The sequence below is a fragment of the Antechinus flavipes genome, chromosome 5 (genome assembly GCF_016432865.1).
Source record: "Antechinus flavipes isolate AdamAnt ecotype Samford, QLD, Australia chromosome 5, AdamAnt_v2, whole genome shotgun sequence".
In the NCBI taxonomy this organism is placed as follows: Eukaryota; Metazoa; Chordata; class Mammalia; order Dasyuromorphia; family Dasyuridae; genus Antechinus; species Antechinus flavipes.
The window spans coordinates 75,417,526-75,435,410 of record NC_067402.1 but is presented as its reverse complement, the minus strand read 5'-3'; the positions used below and the strand labels follow the sequence as shown (position 1 = coordinate 75,435,410).

The following is a 17,885-nucleotide window of genomic DNA, read 5'->3' as shown; positions in this document are numbered from 1 at the left end:
ATAGGCAAGGATATCTGCTAAGAAGGGACTAGGGGTGGAAGTCAGGGCTTTAGGAGAAAGGAAAAGGTTCAAAGAGCCCCTTGGAGAAGACTAGAAAGTCAAATAAGAGAAGCATAAAAAGAATTGTTACATAGCACTGAGGATTTAGTTGAGATTAAATTACATGAATATGTAGTTGACCCCAAAAGAATGATAGTGTGACTTCCTTCTGTGGTGTTTAGCAGGATTTAAAGACAGATGTGGGGGATCTGAAGGAATTAAGGGCATCTTCAATGAAGGACTACATACACATATGCACATATATACATAATATATACATGTGTATATTTATATATGTATGTTATATGTGTAAATAAGGGAAGAAAGCCTATAGTTGACATGATAGAGATGTGAAAAAATATAGAAAGTTAAGATTAAAGTAAGGAAAAGGAAAAAAATAAATAGTAAGGCAGAATGCAAACGGGATAGATGAAATGGATAGAAAGATGGGCAGTAGATTTTGATTAGAAAGGAAAATTTTATAGTTCCAAAATCATGTAGGTATCCCATTTATAGATAAGCAAGCAAAACCTATGGTATGAACATTTATGTGGGCAGCTAAAACAAATGTGAAGCTGTAGATTGTGAGAGATATAAATTGAGGATCTAAGGACAAGATGGATACCACTCTTTTTTCTGAGGTTCTAATCTTTTTAGCTCCCCATGTCATTCTTTGCTTATTTTTTTCAACTTTTCTTTTGGGGTAGTGGGATTAGGGGGGAGGCAATCAGGACAAATAACTTGCCCAGGATCACAGACCTAGTCAGAATCTGAGACCAGGCTTGAACTCAGGTCCTCTGATGCTCTATCCACTATTTAGAGACATCTAGCTCTTTGCTTGGTTAACTTTCTATTCTCAGAGGATTCATTGAAGCCTCATTTCTGTTTAATATTAATGAAATTCTGTCCAAGATCACTGAATTAAGGGAAAATGAGATTAAAATGGCATCTAAAATCCTAATAATAGAGACATTTATGAGCATGCTTATTCTCTTGCTTTAATTATTTCATACTACCTCTTACTTTTTATGATAGGCTCATATACACAGAGACATACACACAGAGAGATACACAAACACACAAACACACACTGCTTGTGATTAAAAAAAAAACAGTTGAAGTATTTATGCCATAAATTTTTATTACCCTGTCGTCCTTGCCATGGAGATAGAGGAGTGAAAGGGAGGAGAAATTGGGAATGGAAAGAATCAGAGATAAAGAAGGAGAGAATGTTAGCATGCAATTTAACATAAAAAGATGTTATTTACAAGACTAGTAAGGAATATTACCCATTTAATACAGCTGCCTCAAATTCTATGATATTACTTGTATAAAGAAGTCTAATTTGCTACCCTATCAATCTTCCCTCAAGGGAAGGAGTCTTGAAGATCATTCAGTCCTTCCTCTTATTCAATCCAGGGACATCTTGCAAAAATTATTCAACTTTTACTTGAAAAACTTCAACTACATGGGGCTCGCTACCTCAATTATTCCATTTGCAGATAAAGGATTATAATTATTGATTTTTAGCTCTTCCACATAGCTAAAATTTGCCTCCCTGTGATCTTTGTGGCAGACAGTTCTCACCATTGGATCAAAAGAGATGAAAAAGTATAGAGATTGTGAACCTGGGTGTCTGGAAAAAATAGGGGTTCCAAAAAGAGAAGTAAGGAACTTTGGAAATGGGATCAGCTTAGAGAAAACCATATGTCCTGAGGTCTACAGAAGAGATCATAAGCCATTCCTGCCAGCCCATTCTTGGAGGAATACTATTATACCCATTGAAAAGAGGGAGGAGGATCTTACAAGTTTCTGCCCTGGAGTATAGAAACACCCTCTGAGAAGAACTAATGGAATAATGGGGAGAGGTTGGGGAAAAGTATGGCATTTTCCCAGTGAGGTATGATTAACTATACTGAGGAGTCAGATCAGAAGATGGAAATTTGGGATCTTGCCAAAGTGAGTGAGAAGGAAGACTGGGAGAATAATAGGGAATAAAAGTAGGTGTGGCTAGGTTGGATACAAGCCTCAAGGTTGACAAATCAAAATGGGACACATCCATTTTCCCTTCTAACTAACTGATCTCACACTCTTTTGCCCAAGTTAATCTCGCGGTCTCCTTGAACTGTTCTATCTCAGTTTCCCTGCACTAGTTTCCCTAATTGTCCTGAGTTTCCCTATTTGTTCTGCCTCAGTCTCCTTAACTGTTCTGTGTCAATCCCCCTCTGGCTCATTAAAAGTGAGTACCATTTGCTCTAAGATTATAAATTGTCAATGTGAGACTCAAGATGAAGGGGAGATCAGACTTCCTGGCTCCTAACTCTTTCTGTCCTCAAGAACTTATGAGACTACCCCCTCTAAAATATTCCAAAAGATAAGACTATCTGGGATACCTCATTGACATCTTTATTTCTCTTTATTCAGACCTAACTCTGGCTTCCAGTTTCCCCCCATCCTGCTAGAACAAAATTTATGGTCCTAAAACTTCCCATTCTCAATGTTCTAACTCCGCTCCTGCCTTGGTCTACCCCTGTAGCTGAGCCATGTGGCTATATATGTCACTGAGAACGTACATTCACCACTGGATACTTTGAGATAAGAATCCTGTCCAGTCAATTATACTCTCCAATTAATAAAATATTAAAAGCTCTCTAATCTCTATCTTGCCTCAGTTTCTCTGGCATTACACTATTGATCTATACAAACAATGTGATCCTATTATACTCCAGCAAGTAATAGGAGCTTTCATTCTTGCCTCTTGCTTCAAGAGCAAATTCCATCCTAGTCTCCTTTATAGAGACACTACCTGTATGGTCAAGGTAACAATCTTCACCTTTTCACTTGGAATCTTTTTCCTCTTATTTTGAAGATGATGAAATAGCAGAACTAGAGAACTTCCTATAGGATTAGCACCAGAAGGAGTATCAGAGCTTTGAGTGGGGCTCAAGGTAGCAGTATCCACGTCAAAAAGGTCAAGAGGAAAACTAGGAATATGACCCTGTGAAAAATCTGAGCCAAAACTGGGACCAGGATCAAGAAGAAGACAACTAGATAAAAGTAGAATCCCATAAGTTAAAAGAGTCATAGGTAAAATCTATTTTTTACAAAGCAGAAAGGTCAAATAAACTCTGTCCCTGGGTAATAATGAGAACGAAGGAAGGAAAGGAGTACAGGTGGACAAAAGTGTATAGGAATAGAAGACAGCGTGATGACTTTGGAGGATGTCAACTGAAGTATGCAGAGAACTTTGAAGGTCTTACATTTTAAATACTGCTCAAGGACAAGAACTTCTTTGAGCAGCAAACTGGACAAATGCAACAAGAAAGTAATACAGAGATAACGGTGGGACAAGATGGATTTTTCTCTTCTCTCTTCTCTCTCTTGCTCTGCTATTTGGTCTGCTCTGTGCCAATAAACCCATACTTGTCTATATGTAATAAGTCAAAGGACTGAAGAGTTTAAAAAAATTTTGACCCAAGAATTAACTAAATAAAATTAAGTAAAATGAAAGATGATTGAATCTTGAACCATGGGATCTATAAGTCAAAAGAGAAAAGAGGAGTTCCTAACAGGTACATGAATCTGCCTAGCAGTTCAGAGGACTGACTGACTATACTTGGAGCTAATTCCAAATTAGAAATGAATATCTGTCCTAAGAAATGTTGTGATATAAGCAAAAATTTATATTTAGGCTTTACCACTAATTCCACCTCCTCACTCTTTTCCTCCATCTTTTTTATCTTATTTTTTCCCATAAGCATGTTTCTCAGTACTATCATCTTTTATGAATTTGATTTTCATAGTTCCCCATCTCCATCAGAAGCAAAGTGAAAAATTTGATAACCCAATGGTATTAATGCCTTAAGGTAGAAAGGTGTAGAAGGCTTAATTCATTTTAATTACAGCTTTCCAGGAACAAATTCTACTTATTGTTATCTAATCCAGAAAATCAAGGCAATTATTACAGGCTGAGAAAAATACTGGCTAAGAAAAAGAAATGGAAGAGGATTTGTGCCACATATGAATTTTGCCATGGGGATGAGATTGGGCACATGCTGTAGAGCTATGGGAAATAAGTCATAGATCCTAAGGAATTGTGTCCATGTTTTAGGTGGTCTTTGGAACTATTCTGCTAAGAGTTCCAAGAACTAGTGGCATGTAAAAAAAAAGTATAACAGGTTAAACCAGAACCTTTTTATGACCCTGTGGATAATCGGGGAAGCCTATGGACTCCTTCTCAGAACAATGTTTTTGAATGAATAAAATAAGTAAGATTGCAAAAGAGACCAATCGTATTAAAATACTTAACATTTCATATTAATACATCATTCTTATACATATCACATGTTACAATGTACATACATTACACATACACAATATATATGTTAATTAAAATATTGCAATTTTAAAAAGATATTAAAATGTGAAAAATAGATCCCAGGTGAAGAACCGCCTGAACTAGAAAAAGAAATTTTGCAGCAGAAGTTAGAGAATCCAAAAAGGAAAAAGAGTGCACAGCTTTACCTTCCCAGGGAAAGATTATGATATGTGCCACTAGGGGGCTTTAGTTCTTTAATGAGGAAAGGAAAGAGTACCATGATCTATGAAGTGAGACAAATTGTTTTTCTGCATTGTACTTCTAAATATTACTAACAAAAACAGTAACAGCTTGGCATGGAAGACAGAATTCATGGCTTGAAGTCAAGCAAATTGGAGTTCAAATCCCATTTCAAAAATTTATTATTTAGGAGCCTAAAGCAACTCCTTAGGACATATATACTAAATCATAGTCAGAATTCAAAACATGTAGTGTAGGAAGTCCACATAGGAGTTTCCAATACTGATAAAAATCACAGATCTGTCATTTACTCTCATAATGATAGTTCAACCAACTGTGTTTCAGGCATTGCGCCAGGTGCTGAGGATACAAAAACAAAAACAAAAAATTAAAGAAAAGAAAAGAAAAAGAAAAAAGAAAATTGTCTTCTTCAAGAAGTTTATATTCTGCAGGGTGAGGTGGGGGGACAACATGAAAGGAATAGGAATATGCAAAGTTAAGGCAGAGTAACATTAGTTATGGGGCTAGAAGACTGGGGAGACCAAGAAGATTTTCTACAGGCTTTAAACAGAGTTATGAAAGGAAGTAAGTGGCACAGTAAGCAACTGTGTTAGGTTAATGTTAGTAACTAACTGTGTTAGTAGGTGGCCTACTAACAGTGGATAGAGCACTGAATTGATGACAGATGAATTCAAATTCTATCTCAGATATTTTTTATTTGTGTGACTCCAGGCAACTCACTTAATTAACATCTCTCAGACTCAGTTTCATCATCTGTAAAATGGTGATATTAATAGCATCTACCTTGTGGGATTGATTTGACTACCAAATTAGATAACATATATAAAGGATTTCTTAAACCTTTATATAAACATTATATAAACAATATCTCTTATTGCTGCTGCTGCTGCAATTGTTCCAAAAGGCATAGAGAAGGAAGAACATTTCAGGCATGGGAGATGGTCTAAACCTGTGAGAAAGGAGAAGATGAATTAAGGGTGGTTATTATAACAGTTCAGGCAAAAGGTGATGAAGGCTTGAATTAGAGCAAAAGCTACATGAATAAAGAGAAGACTGATGGGAGAAAGGCTATAAAGTTGGATTGGGCAAAAGTTAGGGCTGATTATGGAGTATCAGGGAGGAATAAAAGATGATAAATACGGTAATATCCTTGATAGAAATAGGGAAGTTAGGAAAAGGAATGGTTTGGGACAAGGAGTTAAGATGAGCTCCATTTGGGATGTGTTGAATTTAAAATATTTATTAAAGTGTAGATTCCATAAGCAGTTATGAAGCATGACAGTTTAATAGAAAGCTGAAGGCTAGATATGAAATTTGGGGATTTTTTTGCATACAGATTATACTTAAAATTAGTGAGATAAATGAAAGAATCTGTAAATGAGAGAAAGACTAAATGAATTCTAAGATACATCCATGGATGGAGGTAGGATATGAATGATGACATAGCAAAGAAGACCAAGGAGTAGCCAAATTGTAGAAAAGCCAATAGGAATCAGTGTCATGGAAATTCACCCAGTAAAGAATATCCAGGAGCAGAATTTGGTTAGTAGGGTAGAGTGACCCAAAATGCAAGCTGAAAAAAAGCCATTAAATTTGATCTTATTTTTTGTTTCCATGAGTATTACAAAAAAACAAATTAATTTTCCCAATAGTATTTTATTTTTTTCAAATATATGCAAAAATAGTTTTCAACATTCATCTTTGCAAAACCTTATATTCAAAATTTTTCTCCCTTGATTCCTCTCTGCCCCTTCCCAAGACAGCAAGTTAAATATGTAATTATTCTAAACATATTTTTATATTTGTCATATTGCACAAGAAAAATAAACCCAAAGGAAAAAAAACACACAAAAAAAGAAAAAACAAGCAAATAACAAAAACAAAGTGAAAATACTATACTTTGATCAACATTCAGTCTCCAAAGTTCTCTATCTAGATGTGGATGGCACCTTCCAATTCAAGTCTCTTGGAATTGTCTTGAATCACCTCATTGATGAAAAAAGCCAAGTCCATCACAGTTGATCACATAATCTATTAGTTATTTTGTACAATATTCTCTTGGATCTACTCACTTTATTCAGCATCAGTTCATGAAAGTCTTTCCAAGATTTTCTGAAATCAGCCTGTTCATCATTTTTATAGAACAATCATTGAATTTAGTCATAAAGAGATTGTTATAGCATTAAAAGTTGCAGTTTTAATCAAAAGGTCGAGTCCTGACAAAAGGGTCAAAGAATCGATTGAACATATGAGAAAACTGAAGCAACAATAGTTAACTTTTTCTAGAGATTTTACAATGAAAGGGAGAAGGAAGTAGAAGGACAATTTGAAATGAGCAGGTTTAGATAAAGTATAGTTTGTTTTTGTTTTTTTTTTTTTAAGCTGGGGATTGTTTGTAGATATCAGAAAAATGACTAAGAGAATACCAGGATTGATAATTAGAAAGAATTACACAATCATAAGTGGTGAGGGCTGTGGGTAGAAGAGAGATGGTTCCTAAAAGAAAAAGGAACACCTTGTTCTCCAAAGATGGATCAAAGGAAAAGTTAATGAAGAATGATGATAAGTGGACTTGAAGTACAAATTTAGGGAGAGGAGAGAGGTGTAACAGATGTTTTCAATTTTCTCAATAACATATAAGATGACAGGGGGAGGAGCAGCATAAGCTGAAGTATTGTAGACTTAGCTCAATCCAATTTTTCAAGAGTTTGTTGTTAAAGTTTCAGTTTAAATACTTGCCCTCTAGAAATCAGCAAATAATATAAATCAGGTCTTGATTTATTGTTCTATTGATTGCAAAGACTAGGAAAAGGATGGGGAAACTGTTAAAATAGATTAAACTTTATAAAGTGTGTCATCTATGCATTTTTCCCTAAGAGAGCCAGATGATAAATATTTACTAGCACATAGTTTAGAGAGTATAATAGGAAGAGAAAAAGGACTGCTCTTCAGTAGTAAGGGTTCATTGAGATTAAATAACCTAACTTTGTAGCAGCCTGGCAGCACTGTTGTATGACTTTTTCCAACATACATTCAGTTGTGCATGAAGTATGATCAAAAAAAAAAAAAGCAGAAGGTAGTCGCAAGATAGGGAGAACTAGGCAATACAGTAGAAAGAGCATCAGTATTGGAGTCAGGAAGATTTGAGTTCCAATCTGACCTTAGACATTTGTCAGCTGTGGCTCTGGGACAGTCACTTAATTTTTGTCTCAGTTCCTCATCTGTAAAATGGGTATAAGATGGAAAAGGAAATGGATTCTTTGCCAGAAAAATCCCATGGGAAAAAGTCCACAGGTTCACATAGAGTCTGACATAACTGAACAAATGAACTACAACAACAGGTAAGGATAATCCAAGGTTAATATTTGGGAAATAAAAGAATATAAACAATGAAATAAAGCAGCAAGAGAGTCACAGATTAGAACTATAGCTTCAGGTTGAATTGATTAATTATAATGAAAATTATAATTGCAATAAAAAGGAAAGGAGAAAAGAAAGGCAAGAACAAGGTTATAGAGATTTGGAAGTAAAGGAAAAATGGAGTGGTATGGTTGAAATGGACATGGACATTTCTCCAATGAGGAGAAATGGTAGATCTGGGAAGTCTCCAATCAATTGTGAGTTTTAAGTCAACTGGATGAGATATCAGGGGAAGCACTTGATAGAATATAGGGAATTCTTAATGATTGGTTAATTGAGGATCTGTTAACTCTCATAGAATATAGGGAATTCTTAATGATTGGTTAATTGAGGATCTGTTAACTCTCCTCCTGGCCTATAAAAGCAAATTAGTTGACCTTTCTTGACTCACCATTTAGACACCTTCACCTTTTCTCTCCAGGCTTCTGAAATATAGGAAGGGAAGAGATATCTCTTTTCCTTTCATCTTTCCCCCCAAGAGCAGTAATGACAACTTATAGCAAAATCATATGGAAATACTTTAGACTAATATTGGGGAAGCTATTTAGAACTCTAGAGGGGAAGATACATTCCCCAGAAAGACAAAGGGCTCCTCCAGGAGCCCCTCCAAGTGTAAATTCCTTCTAGAGCGAAAGTGGCAAACTTTTTGAATACATCTGTGTTTGAATGAGTTCTTAGCACCATATGCATTTTCTAACTGGTAAAATTAAGACTGCCCTGAAACCAATACTCCTAAGTATAGGAGTGGGGATTGGGAAAACCTGAAAGTGAAGTATATACAAATTTTATTCTAAAGTTAATCCAAGAATATTCAGAAAAAGGCAAAGAACAAAAGAAAGAATTTGACATTTTTGTGTTAGCAGATCCCTAAATTCAATTGAGAGTTATTTATAAATCCAGAATCTTGGGAGGAGAAGGATGGCTTGAGGTATAGGTTATAAAAATATTTAGAAGAAATGAGATACAGGAAAAAAATGGAAGGAAAAAATGAAATCAAAGAGGCTATAACTATTGGTGTGTGTAGTTGGGTTAATTTTGATACTATTAGCCTGGATGAAAATATTGTAATTCCACCCAAAATGTTCTTTTCCTATAAATCTTTCTCAAATCCCAACTTTTGTTGAAAGTCCTTCACCCACATATTTATGAAAAACTTATCAGAGACTATCTTATTCATATTTTCCTCTCCATGTGTTGTCTTCTACCTTGTCTACTCAGATGTGTCACTTTTTTAGGAAGTCTATTAAGTAGATTTATTTAACATATGACTTACTTTCAAGCAAGATTGATCTTTTTTTTTTTTTGTTTGATCATTTCTTATTCCTTCAAACCTTTCTGGGTTTTTTTTTTGTTGTTGTTTTATGTTGTTTTTTTAATCTGTCATCTTGCATCTTTTCTCTGGTCTGTTTGATCATTTTGCTTAATCATTTCTTACTCCCTCATGCCTTTCTGTTTTGTTTTTTGTGGTGGTGGTGTTATTGTTGTTGTTTTCATCCCTCATCCCTTATCTTTCATCTTTTCTTTGGTTTCCTCAATTCCTATTCCAGAAAAGTCGAGAATATATAAATAGAAGAAAAAAATTATAATATCACTCAAAGAATGGTGTAAGAGGACAAAAATTTTAGAGTTGTAGTAAGAACAACATTTATTAAGTGCTCACTATATGCCAGGTATTATGCTAAGTGCTGAGGATACAAAGAAAGGTAAGAAAACTGCTTCTTCCCTCAAAGAACTCACAACCTAATGGGGAAGATAACATGAAAATAATTATGCATAAACAAACATATACAAGAAAAATTTGAAAATAATCAATAATATAAAGGCTCTAGAATGAAGGAGATTGAGAAAGGTTTCCAGGAGAAGATAGGGTTTTGGCTGAGAATTAAAGGAAGCTAGAGAAGCCAGGTGGATGAGATAAGGAAGAATAATATATTATGTATAAGGTACAGTCAGTGAAAATGCCTAGAGTTGGAAATAGCATCTATTTGAACCTTGTCTCAGATCCTTATTTCCTCTATGACTTTAGATAAGTCTTTTTTCTTTGTATCTCTAAGGAGTTGAACTAGGTGACCTTAGATCCATGATCCTATGATTTTATTTTTACATTTTGAAAAGAAAAAAAAAACTCTTATCTGCATCTGTTTTTTAGAATGTCAATCTGTCACAATCAATATTTCAAGGATCTGTTATTTTGCCAGTATAAACCTTTGAGCTTTACTGTGACCAAAAATATCCATTCCCTGAAGCTGTCTTAATGAGGAACCTCTACAAACTTAGTTATGCTGATCTTCCAATGATAGAACCATAACACATCACAAGCCTTAAACTTGAAGTCTGTTTAGCTTGATATGACAGAAGTTATCATTTAAGAAGTTACTTCCATGCCACAATGAAGACTGCCTTCTTTGAAGGAAAATGAACTGTTATTTGCCTTGTACTTTGAGAATGTGGATCCCAGTGAATTTGAGACAAAAAAGTTTGAGAACTGCTACTATAAAGAGTAACTTTAAAAAATTAGTAATTGAGATCCCCGGGAAATTGATTAAAGAAACATTTTAAATCCATGAACTCAAACATCTCTACAGAAATGGGAAAAATTAGGGAACAAATAAAAGAAATTAGAAGCTCCTATACAAGGAGGCAAATTTGATTATGTAGTTTTCAGTGGTATGATGAAACCTATAACTGGACTATGATTCAGGATGGATATACCTCATTCCAAAAAGGGGAATGAAAAGTGGTGGGAAATAAAAGTTTATGTGAAGAAACTTAGGAACCAGAGTGAGGAAACATGGGAAATCTTGAACACCCAACTTTTATCACTCTCCCTCTCTGTTATCTCCTATTTATTTTGTATTTTGAAATAATATTCTTGGGGATCATTCCTTCTACATTTATATATATACATGTGGTCTTCTCTGATAGAGCCTGTGTCTTTAAATACTTGGTAAATGCTGAAGGATTCATGTACAACCTTTTCCAGAAGCTTATCAATTAAGAGGAGAAAAGAAATGGAAATGTAACTGGATTGAGTAGAAGGGCAAAATCTTACCGTAAGATTGAGGAGATCTGAACATGGTTGGAGCTAGATGAAAAAGAGCAGATGGAGATAGAGGCTGGAGATGAATGAGAGCAAACGGATGACTTCTGGATCAAAGTCCTAAAGGAAAGAAAAAGGAGTGGGATTAAAGATGCAAGTAAAGAAATTGTCTAAGATAAAGGAGTCTGAGAAGATAAATAGTATCTTTTGAGGAATTGTAGAATGGGATTGAAGGAGCTTCTTTTCCACAGCTTTATGTGTCTCAGTGAAACAGCTTAATTATAATCATTCTCTCAAAGAACCTTATATAAATTTAGAGCTGAAAAGGACCTTAAAAGGCATCTAGTCCAAATTCCTCATTTTATATTTGAGAAAACTGAAGCCCAGGGAGATAACACATAAACAATAAGCATCAGAAATGGGATATTATATTTTGTCCTCTGACTTCAGAATTGGCTATTTTCATAGTGCTGTGATGCCTTTCTATAAATATGTAATTGAGGAGAGAGGGGGAAAGGTTTAGAAAAGTCCTTGTGAGAAATGAGTTAGGAGAACTTAGGGAAAACAAACCATAAGATGAAACTAAAGATTTTTTTTCCCCTTTTGTGTTTAAGTAGTTGTCTTAACCCCTGTGACAATGGTATGTATTTATGTATGTATGTATATACACATAAAATATAACATGTGATTTTCAATAACAGATTAGATGTGAAAGGGAAAAAAAGATAGGCCCTTTCTTGAATTTGGAGATTTTGACCAAGGACTATTCCTTAGAAGATGTGGAGGTGAAAAGATAATAGTGAATAGGACCAGGTCAAGAAGTCTAAGCTTCAGGAAGTTATGTGACTCACAGGAAGTAGACAACATTACTGATCATTGATCAATAGTTACTTCCTTTTCAATCCATCCAATGAACCGAAGTCCTTTGCTATTTAACCTATTCAACATTTTCTGCTCCCTAGGCCAGGCACAATGCTGGGAGATGGGAGCTAAAGGGTTCTATGTCTGCTTAGTTGGTGTGTTTGGACTTCTGCTTCAAGAACCAAATAAATGCTTCCTGTTTGTATCTGAAGATGCCTCTGAGTCAATTTGGGTAAGAAGGTCTCTAGCACCCATCCCACACACAGTAGGGAGTTAGGCTGGTAGACAGCAGAGAGTTAGACTGGAATATAGGAAATCATCAAAATGACCTTGACGTGACTTTGGGCAAATGGCTTTATTTTTCCATTCTCAATTTTCCAATGGAAATAATATTTCTACATTTCACCTTCAGGGGCGCGAAGAAGGTATAAAGCAATACATAAACGTGGATTTTCCGGTGCATAGTACATTGGGTTCCTCTTGAGCTTACTTTTCAAAATGGAATATTTAAGATGATCTTTTAAAAATTCTATGGTTAAAGTTAAAATTAAAAACTCCTTATTGTCTCACTTATAAAACCTCCTCCCACCCCACCCCCACACCCAACTGAACTTTCTTTTGTGATCTGGTGTTTTCTGAAAGCACTTAGAGGCTTTTAGGTGTGAAATATTTATTGACACAAGTTGCATAGGAAGCAGTCTCAAAGCTCTTTGACTAGAGTCACCTTATATCACTAAGAGAGATTGGCTGGGTGCCATTGGGCTGGGTGCCAGCAGACCTCTGGGAATAAAACTCAATTGAATAATCAGAAAACGTGAACAAGGGTTCCCCAAATTCTGACTGTCTCTTTTCCACTCGTCAAATTTTACAGGATCACAGATTTGCAGGTGGAAAGGACTTCGGAGATGATCTAGCCCACGCCAACCCTACACCACCATTACAAATGAGGGGACTGAGGTAAAAAGATTGTCTATGTCACACTCAGAGAGAAATGGCTTTTCTTCAGCTACAAATCATACTATCGGGATGAGCTCATACCCCAAAAAGCAAAGCTCGAAGCGCAGCCGAATTGTGTATAAATAACTGAGCCAAGGAATAGGGATTTTCCTGGGAACACATCCTTACTGAAGGACCTTGCAATGCCCTTCTTCCTCCATAAACCAGGGAATCCCTTTAGGCCTCGGTCTTCCCACGCAGCTGAGACACCGAGTGACGCCAGGAGGCGATGGAGGCATGCATCTCGGCACGCAGCAGCCCAGACACCTCCCAAAGAGGGATATTGCCCGAGTACACACCAGGTTTTTTCACCCATCTCTGACCGCTCGGAACCTTACTTAAAATAGCGGAGAAGGGCTAACCAAGGCTCTTTTCCTATTGTAGCTCATTACATGTTCGGCTCACCCACTCTTAGCTAGCACCTGTAAGGAGGATTCACACCTCCCCTTCCTCCCCACCGCGGATTTCCCCCTCCACCTCCACTTCCACCACCACCCGGCTCAGAACCCGCCCGGGTGGGGAGTTTTCCTCGCCGAGCCGGGATTGGTCCAAGGGCCTCCAAAAGCACGCGGGAATTGGTTGGTGCCGCCGTCCATCCGCGCTTGAAACGTTGCCCGGGAGGAGGCGGGGCTGGTCAAAGGGTGGAGCGTGCAGCGGCCGGTAGCTGCCTAGACATCGAGGACTCGGCTTCTTGCTGGACTTCTGTGGATGCGCTGACTGCCCAGGCCGACTAAAGCTGCAGCCATGGCTTCCGAGGGTAAAGAGAGCAAGCCGGATTCTCAGTCGCCGGCAGCGCCTGCGTTTACTTGCAAGGACTTGGCTGCCTCTGCGACTCATCAGCCGACAGACAAGAAATTGTTCGAGAATCTCTCCGGTGCTGGCAAAGTCATCGGGGTCCTTACTAGCGGCGGCGATGCTCAAGGTAACGCCCACGCCCGCGCCACACTCGGAAGCTGCCCAAGCTGGAGATGGGGATGCGGGGTGTGGGTACGATCCAGGAAAAGCAATATTGTGTTTTTTATTGTTTGATTTTGTTTGTTTTCCCTCCTCCAAGTTGAAGTCTTGATGGCAGAATAAACCCAAATGGGTCGGTATTGGCTATAAGAGAGGGTTAATGCTTTGAGCAACTTCTGGGAAGGGATCAGTCAATAAGTAGTTATTAAGCGTCTCCTGTACGCAGGCATTGGGCTCGGCGCTGGAAGCGCCCACCACGTTCCTCCATACACACCCCTAGACCAGACGCAGGCTGGAGTGTGCTTGGCCAGAGGAGTAAGGGTTAAATTAAAGAAGGACGGAAGCGTTCCTACTCAGGCTGTGTAGCCGTAGCTCTCCTCTTCAAAGAACTCCCCCCTCACCCCTTTTCCTCCAACTCCCACCCCTATCCCGGGTTCCCTCTGTCTTCTGATTTCCCTACTCGGTTTGGGGCCTCTCTCCCCTGGATTGGAGCATATGTGCAGGTTAAGATGTGAGGAGTGGGAGGTCTTGGTCCTTGGCCTTTACTGCATTGCAGGGAGGCAGTAATCTATGGGGAGTTCCTGGGACCTTGCCCACGTTTCCTTGCGCAGCCTGGCAGATTGCTAACGTTTTGCCCAGAGAAGTTGTCACGCCCTGTCTTCCTCCTTTCCCCACTCCTATTCGCCTCCCTCTCAGAACATCAGAGAGCCTTTCTGTCTTCCTCTTTATGGGACTCAGTATCTTCTCTGAGCATACTGAGAAGCGACTAAATCTGAGACCATGTGTGACGCTTCCTTAGGCTGACTCTGTCCCCTTTCTTCAAATACCACCTTTGATCTCTGGTAAATGACATATGTGATCTTCCGTCTTCATTCCGACCCCGGCACCAGTGGATTCATGACTACAAACTAGTAGAGTTAATCTGGCGAGCGCTACTGTCACAATCAAAAGCGCGTCTAAGAGGTGGACCAGCCATCTTAGAATCAGAGCATCCTAAAGCTGGGAAGGATTTTTCGAAATTATTTAATTCAGCCTTCCAAGTTTACACACTGAAGCCCACGAGGGGTAATAGATTGCCCCAAATATTTCGGCTTTAGTTAATTGTATGGTTCCTGCTTCCCACTCCTCCCCTTCCCCCCTCCTCCCCCCCCCCCCCCCCAACAACTCCGGTGCAATCCTCCTTTGCACTGAGCTGAATTGTATCCTACTTTGTCACACTTTTCAATCTACAGGTAGTCTCTGTTTTGGTTTCTAAGACTCCTGAGTGAATGGAGAAGGGGGCTTTGGAAAGGCTTGCATCTTTGGGGTCTTTAGAATCTTTGTGCTCGAGGTGAGGAAGGAGGAGTCTTTGGCTGTCTCTCGGAGACCCTAGTTGGGTAGCGGAGGGACACTAAGGCTCCTCCCTCCTTCCCGCGTGTGTACGTGATCCTCAGCCAGGCCTCCCTAATTCCGCCTTCGTGCGTCATCCTGGAGCGAAATTGCCTTTCTCTTTCTCCTCCTTCTCTTCCACCTTCTCCCCCCCTTGCAACTGTAGAATGGGGGAATCCTCAGACAGGCTTAATCCTTGCCTCCCAGACGCAAAGGTTTGACTTGACTGGGCTGCGCTGTCCAGCCCGAGGCAGCGGCCCCAGAAACTCCGGGATCGCCAGCATCCCTTTCATTCACCCCTCTTTCATCCTGTACAGCATTCGAGAAACCATCCCGAGGAGCTTTATGGGACTTTGCAGGGGTTGGGGATTACATTTTTACCCACAGGCAAGGCCCTGAACGGACTTCAGTCCGACAACCCTTATAAGGGCTGTTAAAGGCACCTACTCCTTCGTCCCCCGCCCCCACCTCCTCTCCATGTACTTCCTTGCTGCAGTGAATTGTATTCTAGAGTGTGGATTTTAGTATTTCTTGTGAGTCGATTATTTGAAAGTAATAGGACTTAAAAAAAAAAAGATAGCTAGTCAGGGGCTGGGGAGGGGGTGTTGGAGAAGTAAAAAATTATTGGTACTTTTGGATTTCATTCATTCTTTGAGCAGATGTTCATCATGATAGTAATTCCTCCCATGTGCAAGGCACCACAAAACAATCTAAGGTCATCTAAAAATGAAGGGCATGAAGGACTTACAGGCCTGAATCAGACATTACTAGAACAAAGCGACCTGAGAGGGGGAAGGGAATTTGACTCAGAAGTTCCAGAGCCCATGATTTATCAAAGTCATCCAGGGTTTTCAAGGTCAGGAGTTTAGAAGTGGTGTATGTGTGTGTGTATTATATAGACATTATATATATATATATACACGCATATGTGTGTGTAGATGTGGATAATTTTGTATTGAAATAATGCATTTAAGGGCCCTTTTTTGTATGGTTTCTTATAATCTCTGCAGCTAAAGGACTCCTAAAGAAACTATCAGTTATGAAAACAGCTAGCCTCACCTTCCTCAAAACATATTTGCATCTGATTTCTTCAGGGAAGGGAAGTGATTCAGTGTTTATCAGAATTATCCAGTATCAATTTGTAAAATGATCATTTAAATTCACTTGTATTCTACATTCATCTTCCCTCCCCCCAAAAAGGTTTTTTAAAATGTTTTGATTCATTGTATTACTGAAATCAGAAAAATCAGATATTTGCCAAGTATTTTATTAGTTTTCACATATCCAAATAGAGTTAATAACTGAGCTGCAGGAAACCCTCCAGTTTTTCTTTTGCTAATTCTTGTTAGTCTTGGTAAATTAGAGATAGCAAGAGATGACATTCATTGATTACTTATTTATCTATAATTTTTTCTTAAAGCAATTTATAACAGCAGTTATAATCTATAATTTTCCCTTGTTTCCTCTTACCTCCTCAAAATTTCACTGGAGACCCTTCAAAAAGCTTACATTTCTTTTTTTAACATTTATATAATGTTTTTATGTTTTTAGAATTTCTAAAAATGAAAAGCAAAAATTTAATTTTAAGATTTCCATGTAACTTAACTTAGAAGGGAACTTGTATAGAGCCTAAAAAAATGGATAGTTTTGGTTAACCAATTTGGGCACATAAGTGTTTGCTTTATGGAAGTAATCATTACTACTATTTGCAAAACAGTTCAGATGCCTATCTTCTCTAGATTCTGCTTCTGCTATGAATTTTTTTAAACCAACAGTGAATGTTGAATTATCTGTGCCAGGGTTACATTATAAGTAAGTTCATAATTGCTGCATGTATGTAAATAACTTCCATCTTCTCTGTGGAGTTGTTGAAATGTTACCAGTAAATCATTAGTATCACCTTTGTGATAAATGCTAACTTTTGTCCTTGCTTTTTTATTCCTTGATTTATAGAAGTTGGCTGGATATCAAGAAATTAAGCAACAGGACTCTAAAACTGGAGTAATCTTGATATAAGATATAGTTAAAAACTTAAAATGGAAGTGAATAGTGGGAACATAACCTGATTTTCCTGGTAGAAAAAGACATAAAATCCTGGAGACTACACAGCTTTGCAAAGGAGAATAGAACAGTCTTTCATTTAAATATCTGTTTCCTACTCAAAAGTGCACATGCTCCAAAGTGATTTCCTCTAGTGCCAATTTTTTTAGATGGATTTTAGGCAGTATCATACAGCTGGAGGAGGGGGGAAATGTTAGAGATTAGTCCCTACATAGATTAATTTATACATGTTTACTAAGCAAATACGTTCTATTAGGGTTTATATTATTTAAATTACATACAATAAAATAAAATTTTCAAGAAAATTTTTGCAAAAGACATCATCCTCCACTCTCATCCTTCAATATAATCTTTTTTTTTTCTGTTGTTTGTTTGGAACAAAATTGAAGGAACAATTTTAATTCTTCTTGATCTGACATTTTGGACTATATGTTACTTTTTTAAATGTAAATTATTTTTGATATTCTTTTTTGACATCTAGTCTCTCCCCCACCCAGTGAGAAAGTAAGCAATGTGATATCAAGTATGCATGCAGTCATATAAAACATTTCCATATTAGGCATGTAG

At 37.8% G+C, this 17,885-nt stretch overlaps 1 protein-coding gene across 2 annotated transcripts in view; it reads left to right on the top strand.

Annotated features, from left to right (window-relative positions):
* Window positions 1-13,561: 13,561 nt before the first annotated feature.
* Window positions 13,562-17,885, top strand: part of PFKP (phosphofructokinase, platelet) — a 77,427-nt gene continuing 73,103 nt past the window's right edge. The window contains exon 1 of one of the 2 annotated variants that reach the window (XM_051962153.1): window positions 13,562-13,857. In XM_051962153.1, coding sequence (XP_051818113.1) covers window positions 13,680-13,857 — 178 coding nt within the window. In that variant the 5' untranslated portion in view covers window positions 13,562-13,679. The remainder of the gene's footprint in view (window positions 13,858-17,885) is intronic. The other variant, XM_051962152.1, reaches the window with a different exon arrangement.